Consider the following 16275-nt stretch of genomic DNA (forward strand, 5'->3'; position numbering starts at 1 on the left):
GATGAACCATCTTTCCAGTTCCCTTAAAGTTATGGGACTCTTAACAGATACAGAGAATATATTCCTGAGTCCTGGGCTGATCTATGCAAGGCAGAGTAGTGAATTTTGGAATGTGCCTGGAGAACGTTAAATGTACAGTGACATTCGTGATTTGGCTGCAGTAAAAGCATTAAGGATTCTATTCAGACACTGTTTGGTGTTAACATGTAAAATACTATGAATACTAGAGACACACAGTACTAATGCTCTTTATAAAGGCTGAACATTCAATTAAATTAGTTATTTCCTCCATTATTGACATCATCCAAAATTACAAGGGCCTCTAAACCTCCATATCACGTGCAGATGTGATCTTTCTTGTCTTGGCTAATTGTAGGTCATCACTGAAAGCTACATCTATATAGTCTGCAAAAAATCATTTTAATTCCTGCTGTATATAGATAAGGCAACTACTGATACAGGGTAGCAATATCACACCAGAGATTGGTTAGAATGGGCAAGCACTTGGCATTAGATTCTCAGTTCACTAAGATAAGGCTGTTTTCTGGCATGGGCTTGCACTAGGTACTTCCTAATGCCCATGGCTTGACATCTGCCATCTGTGGTGACTTCTGCCACTGTCTGCTCTTATCAAAACAGTTTCTGTTTCAGTTTCTTAGTCACAGGCATGATTTACCCTGCCCTGGCTCTGAGCATGAGGAGGAAATGTGTCTTTATGACCATTAAATACAACCGCAAGGAAACCCATCCTTTTTCATGGCTTGCTCGTGCAACTAACTCAGATGTTTTCTTGTTACTGTTTTGTAATGAAAAGTGAATTCAATGCAGATCATGGCTTTTTAACTTCTCTGTTAAATAGTACTAAAATGGAAGATAGCTGTCTGTCTCCCTGATAAGTGCGGCTGAAAAGCATGTGTTACCTTTATCATTCAGCTTAAACTATTTTATTAGACAGTTGTTAGCTTACCAGTAATGATGTCTTTTCAATCATTTTGCCAATTATAAAATGATCATGCTTTGAAGTTTGGGATTAATAAAGGACATTCATATCTATGTAAAAATGTTTTTGAAAGTACCACTTTAATAAGAAAACATGTATAATGTCTTTGAAAATGATATATGTTAGAATTATGGCTTGGTGGCAAGGAAGTGGTGCAGTTTGGTCATATAGCTCAGTAAGAGAGTGCAGGACAAGTCACAGTCAAGCAATTCAAGGATACCGGTAGGTACATGCCAGGAAACATTCGCAAGCTGGAAGCCAATGGAATGAGCTAGACCCAAACTGTTAGAAGGTAGGCTAGTGATAGAGGTTTCCTGAGTCTATCAAGAACTTAAGAGGCTGTAGCATATGCTATTACAGGTCTGTGAACAGGCAGGAGCTATTGTACTTTGCTACTTATTTTTGGTTCTTAGTTTTTAGTTTTCAATATCTCAGAAACTCAGGCAATGCTTTCAGATCATTTATTCCAGGATTCAGTTGGTAAAATGCCTTTCTTTAAATACTAGGAATTTCAGGTCATCCTGTTTCTTCTCCAGAAGACAAAGAAACATTTTAGACATGGCTCCAGAGATCCAGATGCCAGAACCCATGTGCCTCATTGAGAACAATGAGGAACAGCTAGTGGCCAACCAGGAAGCTCTGAAGATTCTGTCAGCCATTACACAGCCGGTGGTGGTGGTGGCCATCGTGGGCCTTTACCGTACAGGCAAATCCTACCTGATGAACAAGCTGGCTGGGAAGGAGAAAGGTGAGCAACACCAACAATGCTTGCTGAGTCCCCTCTATCCACCCAAACTGTGAGCATCCAGCTTAGGGTGTGAGGAGAGAACCTTGGGGACCCATCTAGATTCTGTGTTTGTGCCACAGCCACTGTTTGCATCTTTTGGTAGCTAAAGGGAAGCTCCCTGTCTGTGACTTAGCATGTGTTTATTCCTCAACATCTTCCCAGAAAAAGTAAAATATATTACCTTTATAAGAACTAAGACATCAATGAAATAAATTCAACAAAATAAATCCAATGAAATAAATTCAAACTCTTAAGTTTTTAGGAGCATAAGACTGTATTTTTAAAATAGCATCAGATGCCAACTTTAAGTCATTAATACTCTTTGCCCATTCCTTTACTTCTAATTATATCACCAATTGTCTGTTCTTTTGTCTTGCCAATTTGTTTCTCTTGCATCCTAGCTTAAATTCTCAAGGGAATCCCTGAATTCCAGATGCCCTCTTTGTTATCTTTTTGTTTTTGTTTTTTGAAACAGGGTTTCTCTATAGTTTTGGAGCCTATACTGGAACTAGCTTTTGTAGACCAGGCTGGCCTCTAACTCACAGAGATCAGCCTGCCTCTGTTTTCTGAGTGCTGGAATTGAAGGTATGTGCCACCACCACCCGACTTCCAGATGCCCTCTTACATCAATTCCACTCCCTTTGCCTCTCAGGCTTTTCTGTTGGATCCACTGTGCAGTCTCACACCAAGGGCATCTGGATGTGGTGTGTGCCTCACCCCCAGAAGCCTGACCACACCCTAGTTCTGCTTGACACGGAGGGCCTGGGAGATGTTGAGAAGGTAAGGAGAAAGGAGTCTGTTTGGATTAGATTTATCTTCCCGGGTCTCTAAATACTCTTAGTACAGAAATTTCTCTTCTCACTACCCATAAAATTGGCATTTCCAGTTGACCTGCTGAGTGTACTTTTGCCCTTTATTTTTAATAGGTAGAGCCTGGATGCATGGAGTGAGAAAATACCTTCATAAGGCAGAGTCCATACTGAGAGTACTAGAGTGATGATGAACTAAGTATTTCCTAAGTACTGAAGCATAGTGGAATTTAAATCACTGCTTCAAACCCAGTCCTACAGAGAATGTGGACTAATAGTTGGCTACTGGTTAGATCAAGTTGCTAAACCATGCCTGTAGTACCTGTAGTTCCATGGTTTTGACAAAAAAGATGTTTCTCCAAATGTTTTTCTGTTTGTCTTTCCCAACTAATTATGTGAACAGTGGACACACTGGCATTTTCTAGTTGTACACTGGTAAGCATTTAACACACCACTCACCATGAATAAAACACTTCAGTCTAAAGCACATCACTTTTTCCTAAATGTTCCCATTCTTATTGACTTCAAGTTTCCAATGTAGAGTTCAATTTGGACCTGGGGAGATATGCCTTTTAACCAGTATGAGCTGGTTCTTGGACATTACTAGACCTTTCTCTTGAATGTCCACTGTGAAAAGGTTTTTGTTTTTGCTTTTTCTTCATTTTAAAATTTCTGTTTTGTCAAGATTCACAGATGACAAGCCATAATTTGAATGTGAATGACTCAATCTGCAGCATAGGAAAAGTTATTATAAACTCATTCTTCAACATTGCCTTGGAGTGAGATAAGATTGTTAATGAGACCACCTTATGGGTAGTAATAAGTAATACAGATATATGTACCATGCATATAAGGCAGTTCTGTTTTGCTCCTGTAAAACTTTACTTTTAAGTATTCTGGTTGCCCTACTAACTTATTCATTTTGCAACCATCTAAGTGTGATTAGAGGGAAGACTAGTGAGTTAGCAAAGAATGATAAATCAGTAGTATAAAATTACCAAAGGGAAAAGCATGCAAATTATTTTTCTTTGTTTAATATCTGTATATTAACATTTTATTTTTGGTGATATTCACCCAAGAATGTCCCGATGCATGACTCAAATTTCTTCTGTTCTAGATTAATGAAAACAATGATACTCAGATCTTCGCATTGGCAATCCTTCTCAGTAGCACCATTGTATACAACACCATGAACAAAATTGACCAGGGGGCTATCGACCTACTGCAGTATCCTTTGTGGTCCAGGCCAGTCCTACAGTGGAGAAAACACACCATCTATTCACCTGTGAGACTTTTTGGACTCATAACAGTTAAAACAAAGGGGCAATGGTGATGGCTCAGTCAGAGAAATGTTTGTCACCCAAGAATAAGGACAGGAGTTTGGATCTATAACATCTATGTAAAAATCTAGGCATAGCCGGGCGATGGTGGCGCACGCCTTTAATCCCAGCACTCGGGAGGCAGAGTCAGGCGGATCTCTGTGAGTTCGAGACCAGCCTGGTCTACAGAGCTAGTTTCAGGACAGGCTCCAAAGCCACAGAGAAACCCTGTCTAGAAAAACCAAAAAAAAAAAAAAAAAAAAAAAAAAAAACTTGGCATGGAGTCAGGTAGTGGTGGTGCACTCCTTTAATCCCCGCACTTGGGAGACAGAGGCAGGCGGTCCTCTGTAAATTCAAGGTCAGTCTGGTCTACAAGAGCTAGTTCCAGGACAGGCTCCAAAAACCACAGAGAAACCCTGTCTCGAAAAAAAACAAAACAAAAACAAAACAAAAAAAAAGAGTGTCATAAATAAATAAATAAATAAATAAATAAATAAATAAAGAGCCAGGCATGGCAGTGTGTACCTGTCACTCCAAGACTGGGAATAAGGTGGAGAGTCTAAGACAGGAGGACTCCTGGGGCTTCCTAGTCAGCTGTAGAGCCAGTCAGGTAGTCTCACATTCAGTAAGAGACTGTCTCAAAACATAGGTGGAGAGAACTAGAAGAAGATATCCAATACCAATGTCTGGCCTCAATAGATATACACATCTGCACACACAAAACTGTATGCACACATATACACACACATACATGTAGATGGAGCGGCAGACTGCGTTCCTGCCCAGCTCCTGCACGGCTAGCTTTATACCCGAAATAACAACACACAAATTGTATTCTCTTAAACACTGCTTGGCCCATTAGCCCTAGCCTCTTACTGGCTAACTCTCACATCTTGATTAACCCATTTCTAATAATGAGTGTAGCACCACCAGGTGGTGGCTTACCGGAAAGATTCTTAACCTGCATCCATCTTGGAGAGGAAAGCTATAGCGTCTACCTCACTTCCCTCTTCCTCCCAGCATTCTGTTCTGTCTACTCCGCCTATCTAAGCTGCTGTCCTATCAAAGGCCAAACAGTTTTTTTTATTAATTAACCAATGAAAGCAACACATAGACAAATGACCCACCTCCATCACATACACACACACACACACACACACACCAGTTTTTTTAGGCCACCCACAAGCTCCCAAATCATGACAGGAGATTTCTTATTAGTTTTGAGTTCTCAGGATAGCTCAGGCATGTTTCTGGCTAGCTCTTTTAACTTGAATAAACCTGTTTCTCTTTATCTGCCTTTGCCTTGGAGCTTTTTACCTATCTTACTTCTGTGTAGTGTACGTTCAGTGGTTCTCACATCTGCTGCCTGGCATCTGCTTGGCTTCTGTCCCAGGTGTGTCCCTCATTCTCTCTTCCTTCTTCTCTCTTATTCTTCCTTTCTTCTTTCTGGATTTCTCCTCCTAATTTTTCCTCTCTGTCAGAAAGCCCCACCTATCCCTTTCCTGCCTAGCTATTGGCCATTAAGTTTCTTATTGAGCCAATCAGGTACCTTAGACATGATGAAACAGAAGCAACACTTCTGTACATAATTAAACAAATGCAACATAAACAAAAGTTAAACAGCTCTACACAATTAAAGCAATATTCCACAGCACAAACAAATGTAACACACCTTTACGTAGTTAAAATAATATTCTACCACACGCACACATTAAAATATCATACAGAGTAGAAACACAAGGAAATGAGCCCTCGAGTATGTCACCAGTGCAGTGTTAATTCAGTTACGTGCAGAAGGGAGCAAAAGAGGCTTAAGGAAGCATTAGATACAGCCCCACTTTTGCCAGTTTCCTCAATTGTGTCTCAGCAATGTGACAGAAATGACAGATCTTCTCCGGACAAGAAACTCCTCTGACCTTAATGAAAGTGAAGAAGCGGCTGACATGAGCTTCTTTCCAGACTTGGTGTGGACTCTGAGAGATTTCTACCTGAGTCTGGAAACAGATGGGCGTGCCATCACATCAGATGAGTATCTGGAGAAGTCGCTGAAGCTGAAGCAAGGTAACAGAGCTTCAGTCTGGGAAAAAGAAAGAAAAGTACCCAAGAACTTGTTTTTTTAAATGGGCAACTAAGTATATAATTTTCCATATTTACCCATCTAACCCTTTCACAAAATTCTATTAGTCTCCAGTTATTGAACAAATTTCTCTAATTGTTTTGCTTTCCTTTCCTAGTTAGTCTTTATTCTTTATGTTTAATGTAACATTAGGAGAAAGGACATTTATTTAAAGTAGATATAGATTATATTATGTTAAATCCTTTATTTCCTTCTGCAGGTAGTGATGAAAGAACTGAAATAGTCAATCTGCCACGACTATGCATACAGAAGTTCTTCCCAGTGAAGAAATGCTTTGTTTTTGATTCCCCCACTAAGAGAAATAAGCTTTCCCAGCTTCAAACACTCAATAGTGATGAGCTGAGTCCTGAATTTGTGCAGGAGTTGTCCGAATTCTGTTCTCACATCTTCATACATTCGAAGACCAAGTCCCTCCCAGGAGGCATCCAAGTCAATGGACCTTGTGAGTACTTTTTAAAGAACTTTATGCCAACTCATAAAGAATTGAGGACACATAGATTTTTTTTTTTTTTTTTTTTTTTTTTTTTCTTTTTTTTTTTTTTTTGGTTTTACAAGACAGGGTTTCTCTGTGGCTTTGGAGCCTGTCCTGGAACTAGCTCTTGTAGACCAGGCTGGTCTCGAACTCACAGAGATCCGCCTGCCTCTGCCTCCCGAGTGCTGGGATTAAAGGCGTGCGCTCGGCCACATAGAGTTTTTTTGTTGATGATTGACAAATGGGTCAGTCATTGCTGGGAAGGAAATCCAATGTACCACAGATACCAAGCTTACCTCTAGTGTTGTTTTAGTAAAACCTCAAAGTTGTATCATATAAAATCCTAAGAATGATGACATTAATTAGAGAAGTTTTACCCATTTATCTAGAAACAGACTAACTCATGTGTGTTGACAAAATTTCCATAATATATTAATTATATTTTTATTATGTGACATAGTATTTAATATGCATGAGATAAGATAAAATAAGGTAAGATAAATACATACATGTTCCCTGTAGAAACAGAAATTTTCTGTTGCAAAAATTCTACAGATGTTAAATGTAATCCCACATTGTTTACAATCCTGAAAGGTGTATATAAATGCTATTTAATGTAGTTGATATTTAGAACCCCATGTTTTAGAACTTGGCAAATACTTCAAATATTGTGAAAGGAATTACTTCCATGCAGAAGCTGACAAGGAAGAAAAACACAGGACTTTTGATGAAGAATAAGGTTTAGATTGCTGAATCCTATTTACAGAGGAAAGTAACTCATACCACCTTAACCATGATAAAATAAAGCAAAAGGAAAAAATGAATAGACTAGAAAACTAAGAGAAAAAAAGCATAGGAAGCTTAAAGAATCAAAAATCTAAAGCATGTTAATGAGATGAGTGTTCATGACTTTTATATGATCATCTTATTTCTCTGAGGAGAAGGATAAAATACAGATAATCACATATATCTTAAGAATTCCTCTGTTTTCTTCTTTCAACAAAGATTTGACTAGGTTTTTGTTATTTTTATATGCTTTTCCTCAAGGACATAACTACTTGTCATCTTCATCTTATAATTCTTCAAAAGAACTTCTCTGGGTCACTTGAATTCTGTGTAAAATGCTGAAGAACTGCAGGCAAAACATAATTAGCATTCTCAGAATGATTCTATATTAATCTTAGACTTTTTCTGCAAATGATACAAACATCTCTTCCTTCTCTGAAGGTCTAGAAAGTTTGGTGCTGACCTACGTCGATGCCATCAATAGTGGTGCTCTGCCCTGCATACAGAATGCAGTGGTAGCCTTGGCCCGGAGAGAGAACTCTGCAGCATTGCAAAAGGCTGTCACCCACTATGACCAGCAGATGAGCCAGAGGGTGAAGCTGCCCACAGAGACCCTCCAAGAGCTGCTGGACCTGCACAGGACCTGCAGGAACGAAGCCATGGAAATCTTCAGGAAGCATTCTTTCAAGGATGAGGACCAATGTTTCCAGAAGAAGTTGGAGGTCATTACTTTCTGTATTTGTTTGTAGATATCAGAGTCAACAGAAGGCAAGAATACTCTACAACTGGAAAATAGGATTAATTAAAAAAAATCAGTTTCCACTAGATGGGAAAGAAATGACAGTCACTTGTGTGGCTTTGATGTGAGTTAATTTGCAAAATAGGAAAGTCTAAAAGTATATGGCCCCCAAAATCCTGACATTTTCAGAATACACACACACACACAAATACACACACACACTCACTCCATTAAAAAAACCTTGAATTTCTTTTCCCCTCACAGAAAATAATCATTAACAATGCATTTACTTTTTATTGGTCAAGTAGATAGAATTGCTTTGGCATCTACTAAGATACAGTAAAAGTAGAGTTAGGAGAATAAGCAGATAGTGCAGCCAGTGACTCAATTTTACACACCTAGAAGTCGAAAACTCTGAAAGAAACATCATTAAACAGTTGGTTACATTTAAAATTATGGGGCAAGTGAGAGCTCTGAAACCACAAAATCACATCTAAAGTGGAAATAGCATCTTGAGAAAAGAGTTTCAAGTAACCTCAATTAAATTCTGCGGAACACACACACACACATGCACACACGAGCGAGAGAGAGAGAAAGAGAGAGAGACTTCCTGAGAATAAGTAGGGTTTCAGTAGATGGAGGAGAAAGATAAGAAAAGTGTGTGGGGTAAATAAGAGTAAACCTCACTACATAAATGTAGGAAAATATCAAGATGAATAGATTAAAGATACAAGCATGCTGGGCAGTGGTGGTATATACCTTTAAACCCAGCACTAAGGAGGCAGAGGCAGGATGATCTCTGTGAGTTCAAGGCTAGCCTAGTCTATAGAGCTAGTTCTAGGACAGCCAGGGCTTCACACAGAAATCCTGTCACCAAGAAAAAAAAACCCACCAAAATAAAACAAAACAAAACAATAATAAGAGAAGTTCTTTCTTACTGCTCCTTAAGAAACAACTTAGTATAGCTGTTAGAAAGGAAAACATTTCTAACTGCCAAGTAAACATAACTTCTCATAAAGTATTTTCTTGCAAATTTTCCAGCTTTGATAAGGATATAATCTTACACACGTTTGTCCAAGTTTCTAAGGAAATAAAATGCAGATTCTTTTGAAAAACAATTCCCAGGAGCACTGAAGTATACCTAACATTTTCATGTTTTTTTTCCCCTTTTAAAGACCCTACTAAGTGAAAAGCAGGATGAGATTTGTAAGAAGAACAAGGAAGCCTCTGCAGACCACTGCTCAAACCTACTTCAGAGTATTTTTAAGCCTCTGGAACAAGAAGTGGCACAGGGGATCTATGCTAAACCAGGAGGCCACAGTCTTTTCCTTCAGAAGATGGAACAGCTGAAGGCACAGTATCTTCAGCAGCCGGGGAAGGGAACACAGGTATTCTTCATTCCTGGTACAGGTGCAGTGATGTACTCTCTGTCTCTGTCCATGAGTTACTTTGTTTTCGGGTGAAAGGCACTTGGCTTCAATGTTCTAGCAGAGAATGTCTACTTCCACGGCAGCTGTAGAAGAAAGCAGCCCATCGCTGTCATCACTAGACTTCAGCTGTAGTCATCAGCGTTTATCAACATCAGCGGGGCTGGTTAGGATTACACAAGTCAGAATCTCAATAAGTGAGCCAATTTAGGGAAAGCCAATAATTGACTGTCTGGAAAGGTTTTTATTTTAAGTATAGATACATGCCAAAGTTCAAGTGACGTCATCCATTTCCTTCTATTTATTTCTTTCCAACCTCTGCTTCATTTTCCTGACTGTTAACTTCATTTTCAAGCAATCTCCCTCTCCCCTGCCAAAAAATCAACCAACCAACCAACCAACCAAAACAAAAAAAAATCCAAAAGTCTCTGACATGGCCCTAGTTTAACTTGTCTTTAGAGACATTTCAGAGGAGGGCAAGCATATCTATTGCAGCACCCACATTCGTTTTTAAAACATCCACATTTTAGTGATTAGCCACCTATAGGTAAGTTTGTTAGGTGTGGCATCCCTGGGTGCTCTGATTGGCAAAGGCAACATCATTTCCGTGGCTGAAGACTAATGGACAGACCCATCATGTACAGACTGAGCATCCCCTAGGAGGGAAAGATAGTGGGAAAAGAAAGACATTTTCTGGTTTGCAAAATAGCATTTCCTAGTTCTAACAGCATGATTTGGGGTTCCCAGGCTGAGGAAGAGCTTCAGAAGTATTTGAAGACCAAAGAACAACTGAGCAATACAATTCTACAAACAGACCAGGCTCTCACAGCCAAGGAGAATGCGAGGAAAGGTGAGAAGGAAATGGAAGCAATGCATGGTGCACAAGAAGTTGAAAGTTAACACAGCCTGCATTTGCAAGGAGAGGTCGCTGTTCTCACACCAGAGACTTGTGACTGACTTTCTTTTCTCCTCAGCTGAACAACAAAGAGCAGCGGCTGCCAGGGCTAAAGCACAGAGGTTGGAGGCAATTCGAATCCAGGAAGAACAAAAGAGAGCAGAGCAGGATAGACTCCATCAAGAGAAACTGAGGCAAATGGAGAGGCAAATGGAGATTGACAAAGCAAACTTCCAGGCAGAGCAAAAGAGGATCAGGGAACAGAGGATCCAGGTACTTGTTGAACTGTTTTTTCTTGGATGTTACTCAGCTACTCAGTCTCCCATCTGTCAAGGTGACAGCATGATGGCCTAAAGGGAAAGGTAGTCTCAAGGGACAGCTGAGACCCTGAAGTCAAACTGCTGGATGTCAATCCCAAGTATCACCTTTTACTAAATGTGTGTCTATGCAAATTGCCTCTTCTTTCTATACTTTAGTGCAGTCTCTAGTCACCATGAAGCAGAACTACTGTGTTCCCAGATCCTAAGTGAATTAAGTGAATTTCCACAAGAATATCCCCAATACTGGTATCACATAGGCTTGCAAATGGAATCTCAAACATGGTTGGTTCTGCAGAGATAGTATGGCACTCTTAGTCACCACTCATAAAACTGTCCCTACCTATCCCCTGACTTACCAGTATATCCACAGTATTAGCTTTATCAGGAACTATTACTATTTATTTTTCATATTCCCTTGCTTTCCTGAAAGGCAGAGATGGCCATCATTCCTGTCAGTCAAAGTGTGGCGACATGGACTCTACTTTTTAGATAGGACTCAGATGGTCGTGTTTGACACTCTGGATGGCACCTTGTCACTCTGTGTACAGACTCTTCTTGTAGAAACATATCTGACAATATCCAATGTGTGAGAATTGAAGAGAATAGGTGACTGAGATTGCCAAGGTAATGTTTTGGTCTAAGGAAGAAGGTCATGTTGGGGTGGAATTCTAGAGACACTAACGTTTCAGAGACTGAAACATGCTGTGTCTGGAACTAGAGAAAAGGGCTGGAAAATGATAGAAGTAACTGCATACATACGGATGAAGAGTTGTTCAGGGATTGTCTATTGCTGCTACCTTCGAGTAGTAAGTATGGATGAGCCAATGATTAACAAATGAGAAAAGAGTTTAGTGTTATTTATTTTTGTCAAGCTCCATCAATTCTGTTTATTTCTTCTTAGGAAGAGGCTGCAAAGATCAAGGCAGAACAAGAAGCTCAAATCAGACAAATCAATGAACAGCTTCAAAAAGCGAGAGAAACGGTCTATTACTCACGACCACATAACCAATGTATCTTAAGCTAACCACCAAAGGAAGGACTTCCTTTCCTTGCTGCTTCTCACTGAAGACACAAAGGAGCAAGAGACTAAAGGACTCAAGACAACCCAGTAGTTATAAAACCCCAATGCCCCTGTCTAACTGTCATATTTGTCTTAAGGTATTTTATGTTGCCTACACAGTGTTAACCTGATCAATATCTTGGACTCACATATGTATCTCTCCTGCTGGTGGACATGAAAGATCCCCAGTGCGGGGAGACTCTCACTCAAGTCTCGGGATAACACGACCCCCCCAGTAACTAACAAGAGACGGTCCTTGCTGCAATCACAGGAGGCTTTAATCGATGAGACTTGAACCAGTGCACTGGGGCCGAGACTCATAACCCACGCAGGGGATGAGTTCGACCCCTAGTGACTGGGAGAAGGAGTTTTTAAGGGAAGAAACCACAGCCCAGTAATCCAAAAGGGTCATAGAAAAAGGGTCATAGAAAATTCCGAAAATCCAGTGATGGTCACAGGGGGCAACTCCCTGCCTCTGAAGATCACTCTCAAGATCATAATCAGCTAGTTCCTGAAACACAGTATTCCAAAAATACCAATGATAATCACAAGGGGGAAACTCCCTGTTTTTCAAGATTATTCTCAAGATTACAATCTAACTTTATCTTCAGCTAGTTCCTGAAACACAGTCACTGAACCGGCTAATCCTAGATTTTTGGTTTTTCTCTTCCTGCTTAGATTTTTGGCTATTTTCTTCCTGGTGCAGGGGGGGCGGGTGTGGAACCTGGATTTATCCAGGGCTTTCTTTGGGGATACCTGGGTTTATCCAGGTCTTTCAGACAGAAAGAAAGTACTAGTGAGAAATCAAAAACAATGCATATTTCTCAACTGGATGGAGTGGTAGTCTTTGGGCAGTGTGATTCCTCAGTACTGGAAGTTGGTCATTTGCATGTTCTCTTTCGTCTATGTTTCTCCTTTGGGAGCCCAATAACATTATAGTCAACCTTGTCACAGGCCCAGGTACCATGTCATTGACTTACAGATAGATTTGTTTCTACTGATTGTCTTCTCTACCAGCTGCACATTTTATCTTTTGTTATGTTCATTAAAGAAATTCTTCTTCACAATACAGTGCTTCTGATACACAGAATTGCCATTTGGCTCTGTCCATTTCAATAATTCTTCCTTAAAGTCTACACCTGCCCATGAATATTGCTCACTTTTCACTGGATTCTTAAATAGGAATTATACTGATTTTTAAATCATTTTAGCAATTGAAAAATTAGAAATTTTAAATGATTTCTGATCATTCTGTCTTCTATGCACACATCTAGTTGGTAATCTCTTTAAAATATATAACTGTACTTGTTTTTTCTGTATGTCTCACCATTCTTTTAATTAAATGCTGTGCTTTGTTGGTAGCAGAGCTAAGACTTACAGATTTATGCTTGGAATGTGCATTTCCCTTTTCTGTTAAGATGCTTCTGACCATTGGCTCATTGTAGTTATTCAGATGTAAATAGACTTTAGTTTGTTCTAGTAGAATAGCTCTTGCCTGCATCCACCAAGAAGTCAACAGAGAGAAAGAATTTGCTTATGTAAGGCTCATACTGTTGCTCAATAAAATTGAATGTAAATGTAAAATGTCTTAAATTGATCCTTCTGTATGCCTCAACTTAATATACTACAATTCTTGCTCATACTGAAATTTATATATAATAAAACAGAAACATCCTAGCAGAAACAAGAAATGAAACTGAAATAAAATGAAACATTTTCAGCATTTACAAATATGATGGTTAGGATGTTTTTCACTTTAATTAAATGTTTACCTTTGAGCTTGAATTGTGACTATTTCGTTTAGAATAGGAACTTAAGTTAAACTAGGTCCAAGACATTATAGTCCAGATAGACAGCTCAGAATAAGTAGAGAAAACAATCTACAAGAATATTCAACAAAATGAGTGATTACTTCTGGAGAATAGCATTAGGAATTTTTTATATATAGGATCTCTCTCTCTGTTTCTCTCTCTCTCCTATCTATTATCTATCTATCTATCTATCTATCTATCTATCTATCTATCTATCTATCATCTATCTATCTATCATCTATCTATCTATTCATCACCTGTCTGTCTGTCTGTCTGTCTGTCTGTTTATCCTATTTTGATGAAAGGATTAAGTTATGTTAATAACATCAGTAGTTTTTAAGGAATAGTGAGGGTGAAATAAAAGAGAAGAAATGAATATAAATTATTAATTCCACACTGACCGTTGGATAAAAACAGAAGGAACCAACTTAGGTGACCAAACGATGGCATGTGGTTAGATGTTGCTGTTATGCCCAGATCATGGAGTTCCCCCCCTCCAAAATAACCAACTAAAGGACTGAATTCTGCATGTAAGAGCAAAAGTCTTTATTCTTACATTAAGTTTGTAAACTTGGACTCTCTGTGTGCCTAATGTATTGGAGTGATTGGAGAACTCCAAGCCCAGTTAGGGTTGGGTTTTTATAGTAGCAAAGGTAAGGGTGAGGGATTTCTAAGGTTCAGGACACCTGATTGGCTGACATTTGTCTAGGAGTGTCCTGGTGAAAAAGCACTGGGTGTTTACTGACAGGTGATCCCATCTACAATGATTGGAATGTTAGGAATTTCCCTTGGGTGGTCTGTTCCTGGGTGGTGCCTGGGCAGTCTCAGTTTGTGGTCTTTTCTTGGAACCAGGGTAAACTACTGAGACTCAGGCCTCTATTGAGCTTGTCATGGCTGGGTTCTACAGCTGCGTGTTATGCCCATAACTCAGCCTTTGAATTTGGTTTCCACATTCTTGAATCTCAGGACACACTGTACCTCTTTGGGCTTTCACCAGGGGCTGCAGCAAAAGAGCAGGAATGTGCACCCCATTATCTTCTTCCTAAAGCGGGCTTATAGAATGAGAGACTAAGCCCTAGGCTCTCTGCAGAGATATTGCAGTACAGTGGTTTCTTCTTGACTGCTAACTTCAATCTCAGATCCGTCTTGACATATTCCGTCAGGCCTTGCAAAAATAGAAAAGATGCTCATCTTCCAGATGGCTTAGTTGCTGGAATTTGTACTTTGTATGTTTTTAAAAATATAGCCATATTCCACAATAATATGGAATATTCATATCCCTTTGGATTAAGTAACTGTAAAAATAACTCACAGGTTTGCTCTCATTTCTTTATCCTATACTTTTAAAACATGTATGACCCATGCATGCATCAACATAATATGCTAGAATTAATCTCGTTCTAGTTAAATTTGGAGTTAAAATCTCTTCTTAGGTTTTATTATCTTAGTTCTCCTTTGCAGTAAGAACAAAAATCCCCGTGCAAACAAATAAACAACAAAACCCTTACACCTTATAACTTTGTATATATTTCATATATTCTCTCCCTTAGAAATCAGTAATATACACCTGCAATGCAACACCTACTCGTAGGGCTCAGAAAGAACTGTGGAAGAAGGGCGGGAAGATTGTAATATGCAGAGGGCATCAGGACCCTTGCCTCCAGACAGTGTCCTCTAGACAGAAGAGGGAAAACACACCCCAAAACCCACAACATTATTGTTTTCTAGAGAAGATCAGAATATTGGCAGCACCAGATGCGGTGCTAACATGGATGGGAAATTCCACATAACTGCACTCCAAATGAGCAGGACGGCAATGGCTGCTTTGAGGGAGAATCAGTTCTTCCAGGAAGAGCTCCCATGTAAATCGTCAAATTCCAAGTGATCAATTCTGGACACATGTTCATATGAGCAATGCTAATAATAATAATGTTCATATGGACTCAGTAGAAGGTGTGTGTGTGTACATGTGTGTGTTCACTGCTATATTCCAAGTACAAAGAACCAAGATTTGTTCCTCTTCAGTAAGATGGTATTGGATATTGCCAATAAATGTGCAACCTCCCTCCTATCTGTCAGCAGTCTTCCAGGTCTCAAGTTTTGTAACACTGTTTCCCTCATCTAAATTACTCATTTTATTTTATATAATCCTATACTCTTTTAATCCTACTGGAGATGATTATAATATTTACATTTATGTTTGCATGTTTGTCTCTGAAAATAATCATATTGTTGTGCTAAGGAAATATTTATCTAGCCAGGCAGTGGTGGCGCACACCTTTAATCCCAGCACTCGGGAGGCAGAGGCAGGCGGATCTCTGTGAGTTCGAGACCAGCCTGGTCTACAAGAGCTAGTTCCAGGACAGGCTCCAAAACCACAGAGAAACCCTGTCTCGAAAAACCAAAAAAAAAAAAAAAGAAATATTTATCTGTATAATGAAGACAATGTCTAACTTTTTATAAATGGGTACTGACAGTTTTCTGAATTTAGTTGAGTAGCATGCATGCCCCTGATATAACCACAGTTAACACAATTTTTCTACAGAAACAATTTTTAATTCTGGACTTATTATATTCTAATGGACTATAGTAAGCATTTCACTGACACTGAAAAAAAATGTCATTTTCTTCTCTACATACAAGATAGTGTAACTGAGGTTCTGAAAGGATTGATACTAATATACAGAATTAGATTTGACATTTTTGGTTGTCT

General features: G+C 39.2%; 1 protein-coding gene across 1 annotated transcript; it reads left to right on the forward strand.

Annotated features, from left to right (window-relative positions):
- Positions 1-1558: 1558 nt before the first annotated feature.
- LOC130890052 (guanylate-binding protein 5-like) lies at positions 1559-11813 on the forward strand. Its single transcript, XM_057793996.1, has 10 exons — positions 1559-1748; positions 2440-2567; positions 3714-3823; positions 5783-5976; positions 6252-6494; positions 7752-8032; positions 9225-9437; positions 10224-10326; positions 10451-10644; positions 11593-11813. The coding sequence occupies exons 1-10, from the start codon at positions 1559-1561 to the stop codon at positions 11713-11715; spliced, it is 1779 nt and encodes a 592-aa protein (XP_057649979.1). The 3' UTR covers positions 11716-11813.
- The last annotated feature ends 4462 nt before the right edge of the window (positions 11814-16275 follow it).

This window comes from Chionomys nivalis, chromosome 18 (assembly GCF_950005125.1).
Source record: "Chionomys nivalis chromosome 18, mChiNiv1.1, whole genome shotgun sequence".
Taxonomy (NCBI): domain Eukaryota; kingdom Metazoa; phylum Chordata; class Mammalia; order Rodentia; family Cricetidae; genus Chionomys; species Chionomys nivalis.

Bases quoted from the DNA above. Each gene is read 5' to 3' on its own strand.
- LOC130890052 (XM_057793996.1), top strand. From the start codon at position 1,559: ATGGCTCCAGAGATCCAGATGCCAGAACCCATGTGCCTCATTGAGAAC. The intron at 5,977-6,251 runs GTAACAGAGCTT...TTCCTTCTGCAG, and splicing joins GTCGCTGAAGCTGAAGCAAG to GTAGTGATGAAAGAACTGAA. The intron at 9,438-10,223 runs GTATTCTTCATT...TGGGGTTCCCAG, and splicing joins AGCCGGGGAAGGGAACACAG to GCTGAGGAAGAGCTTCAGAA.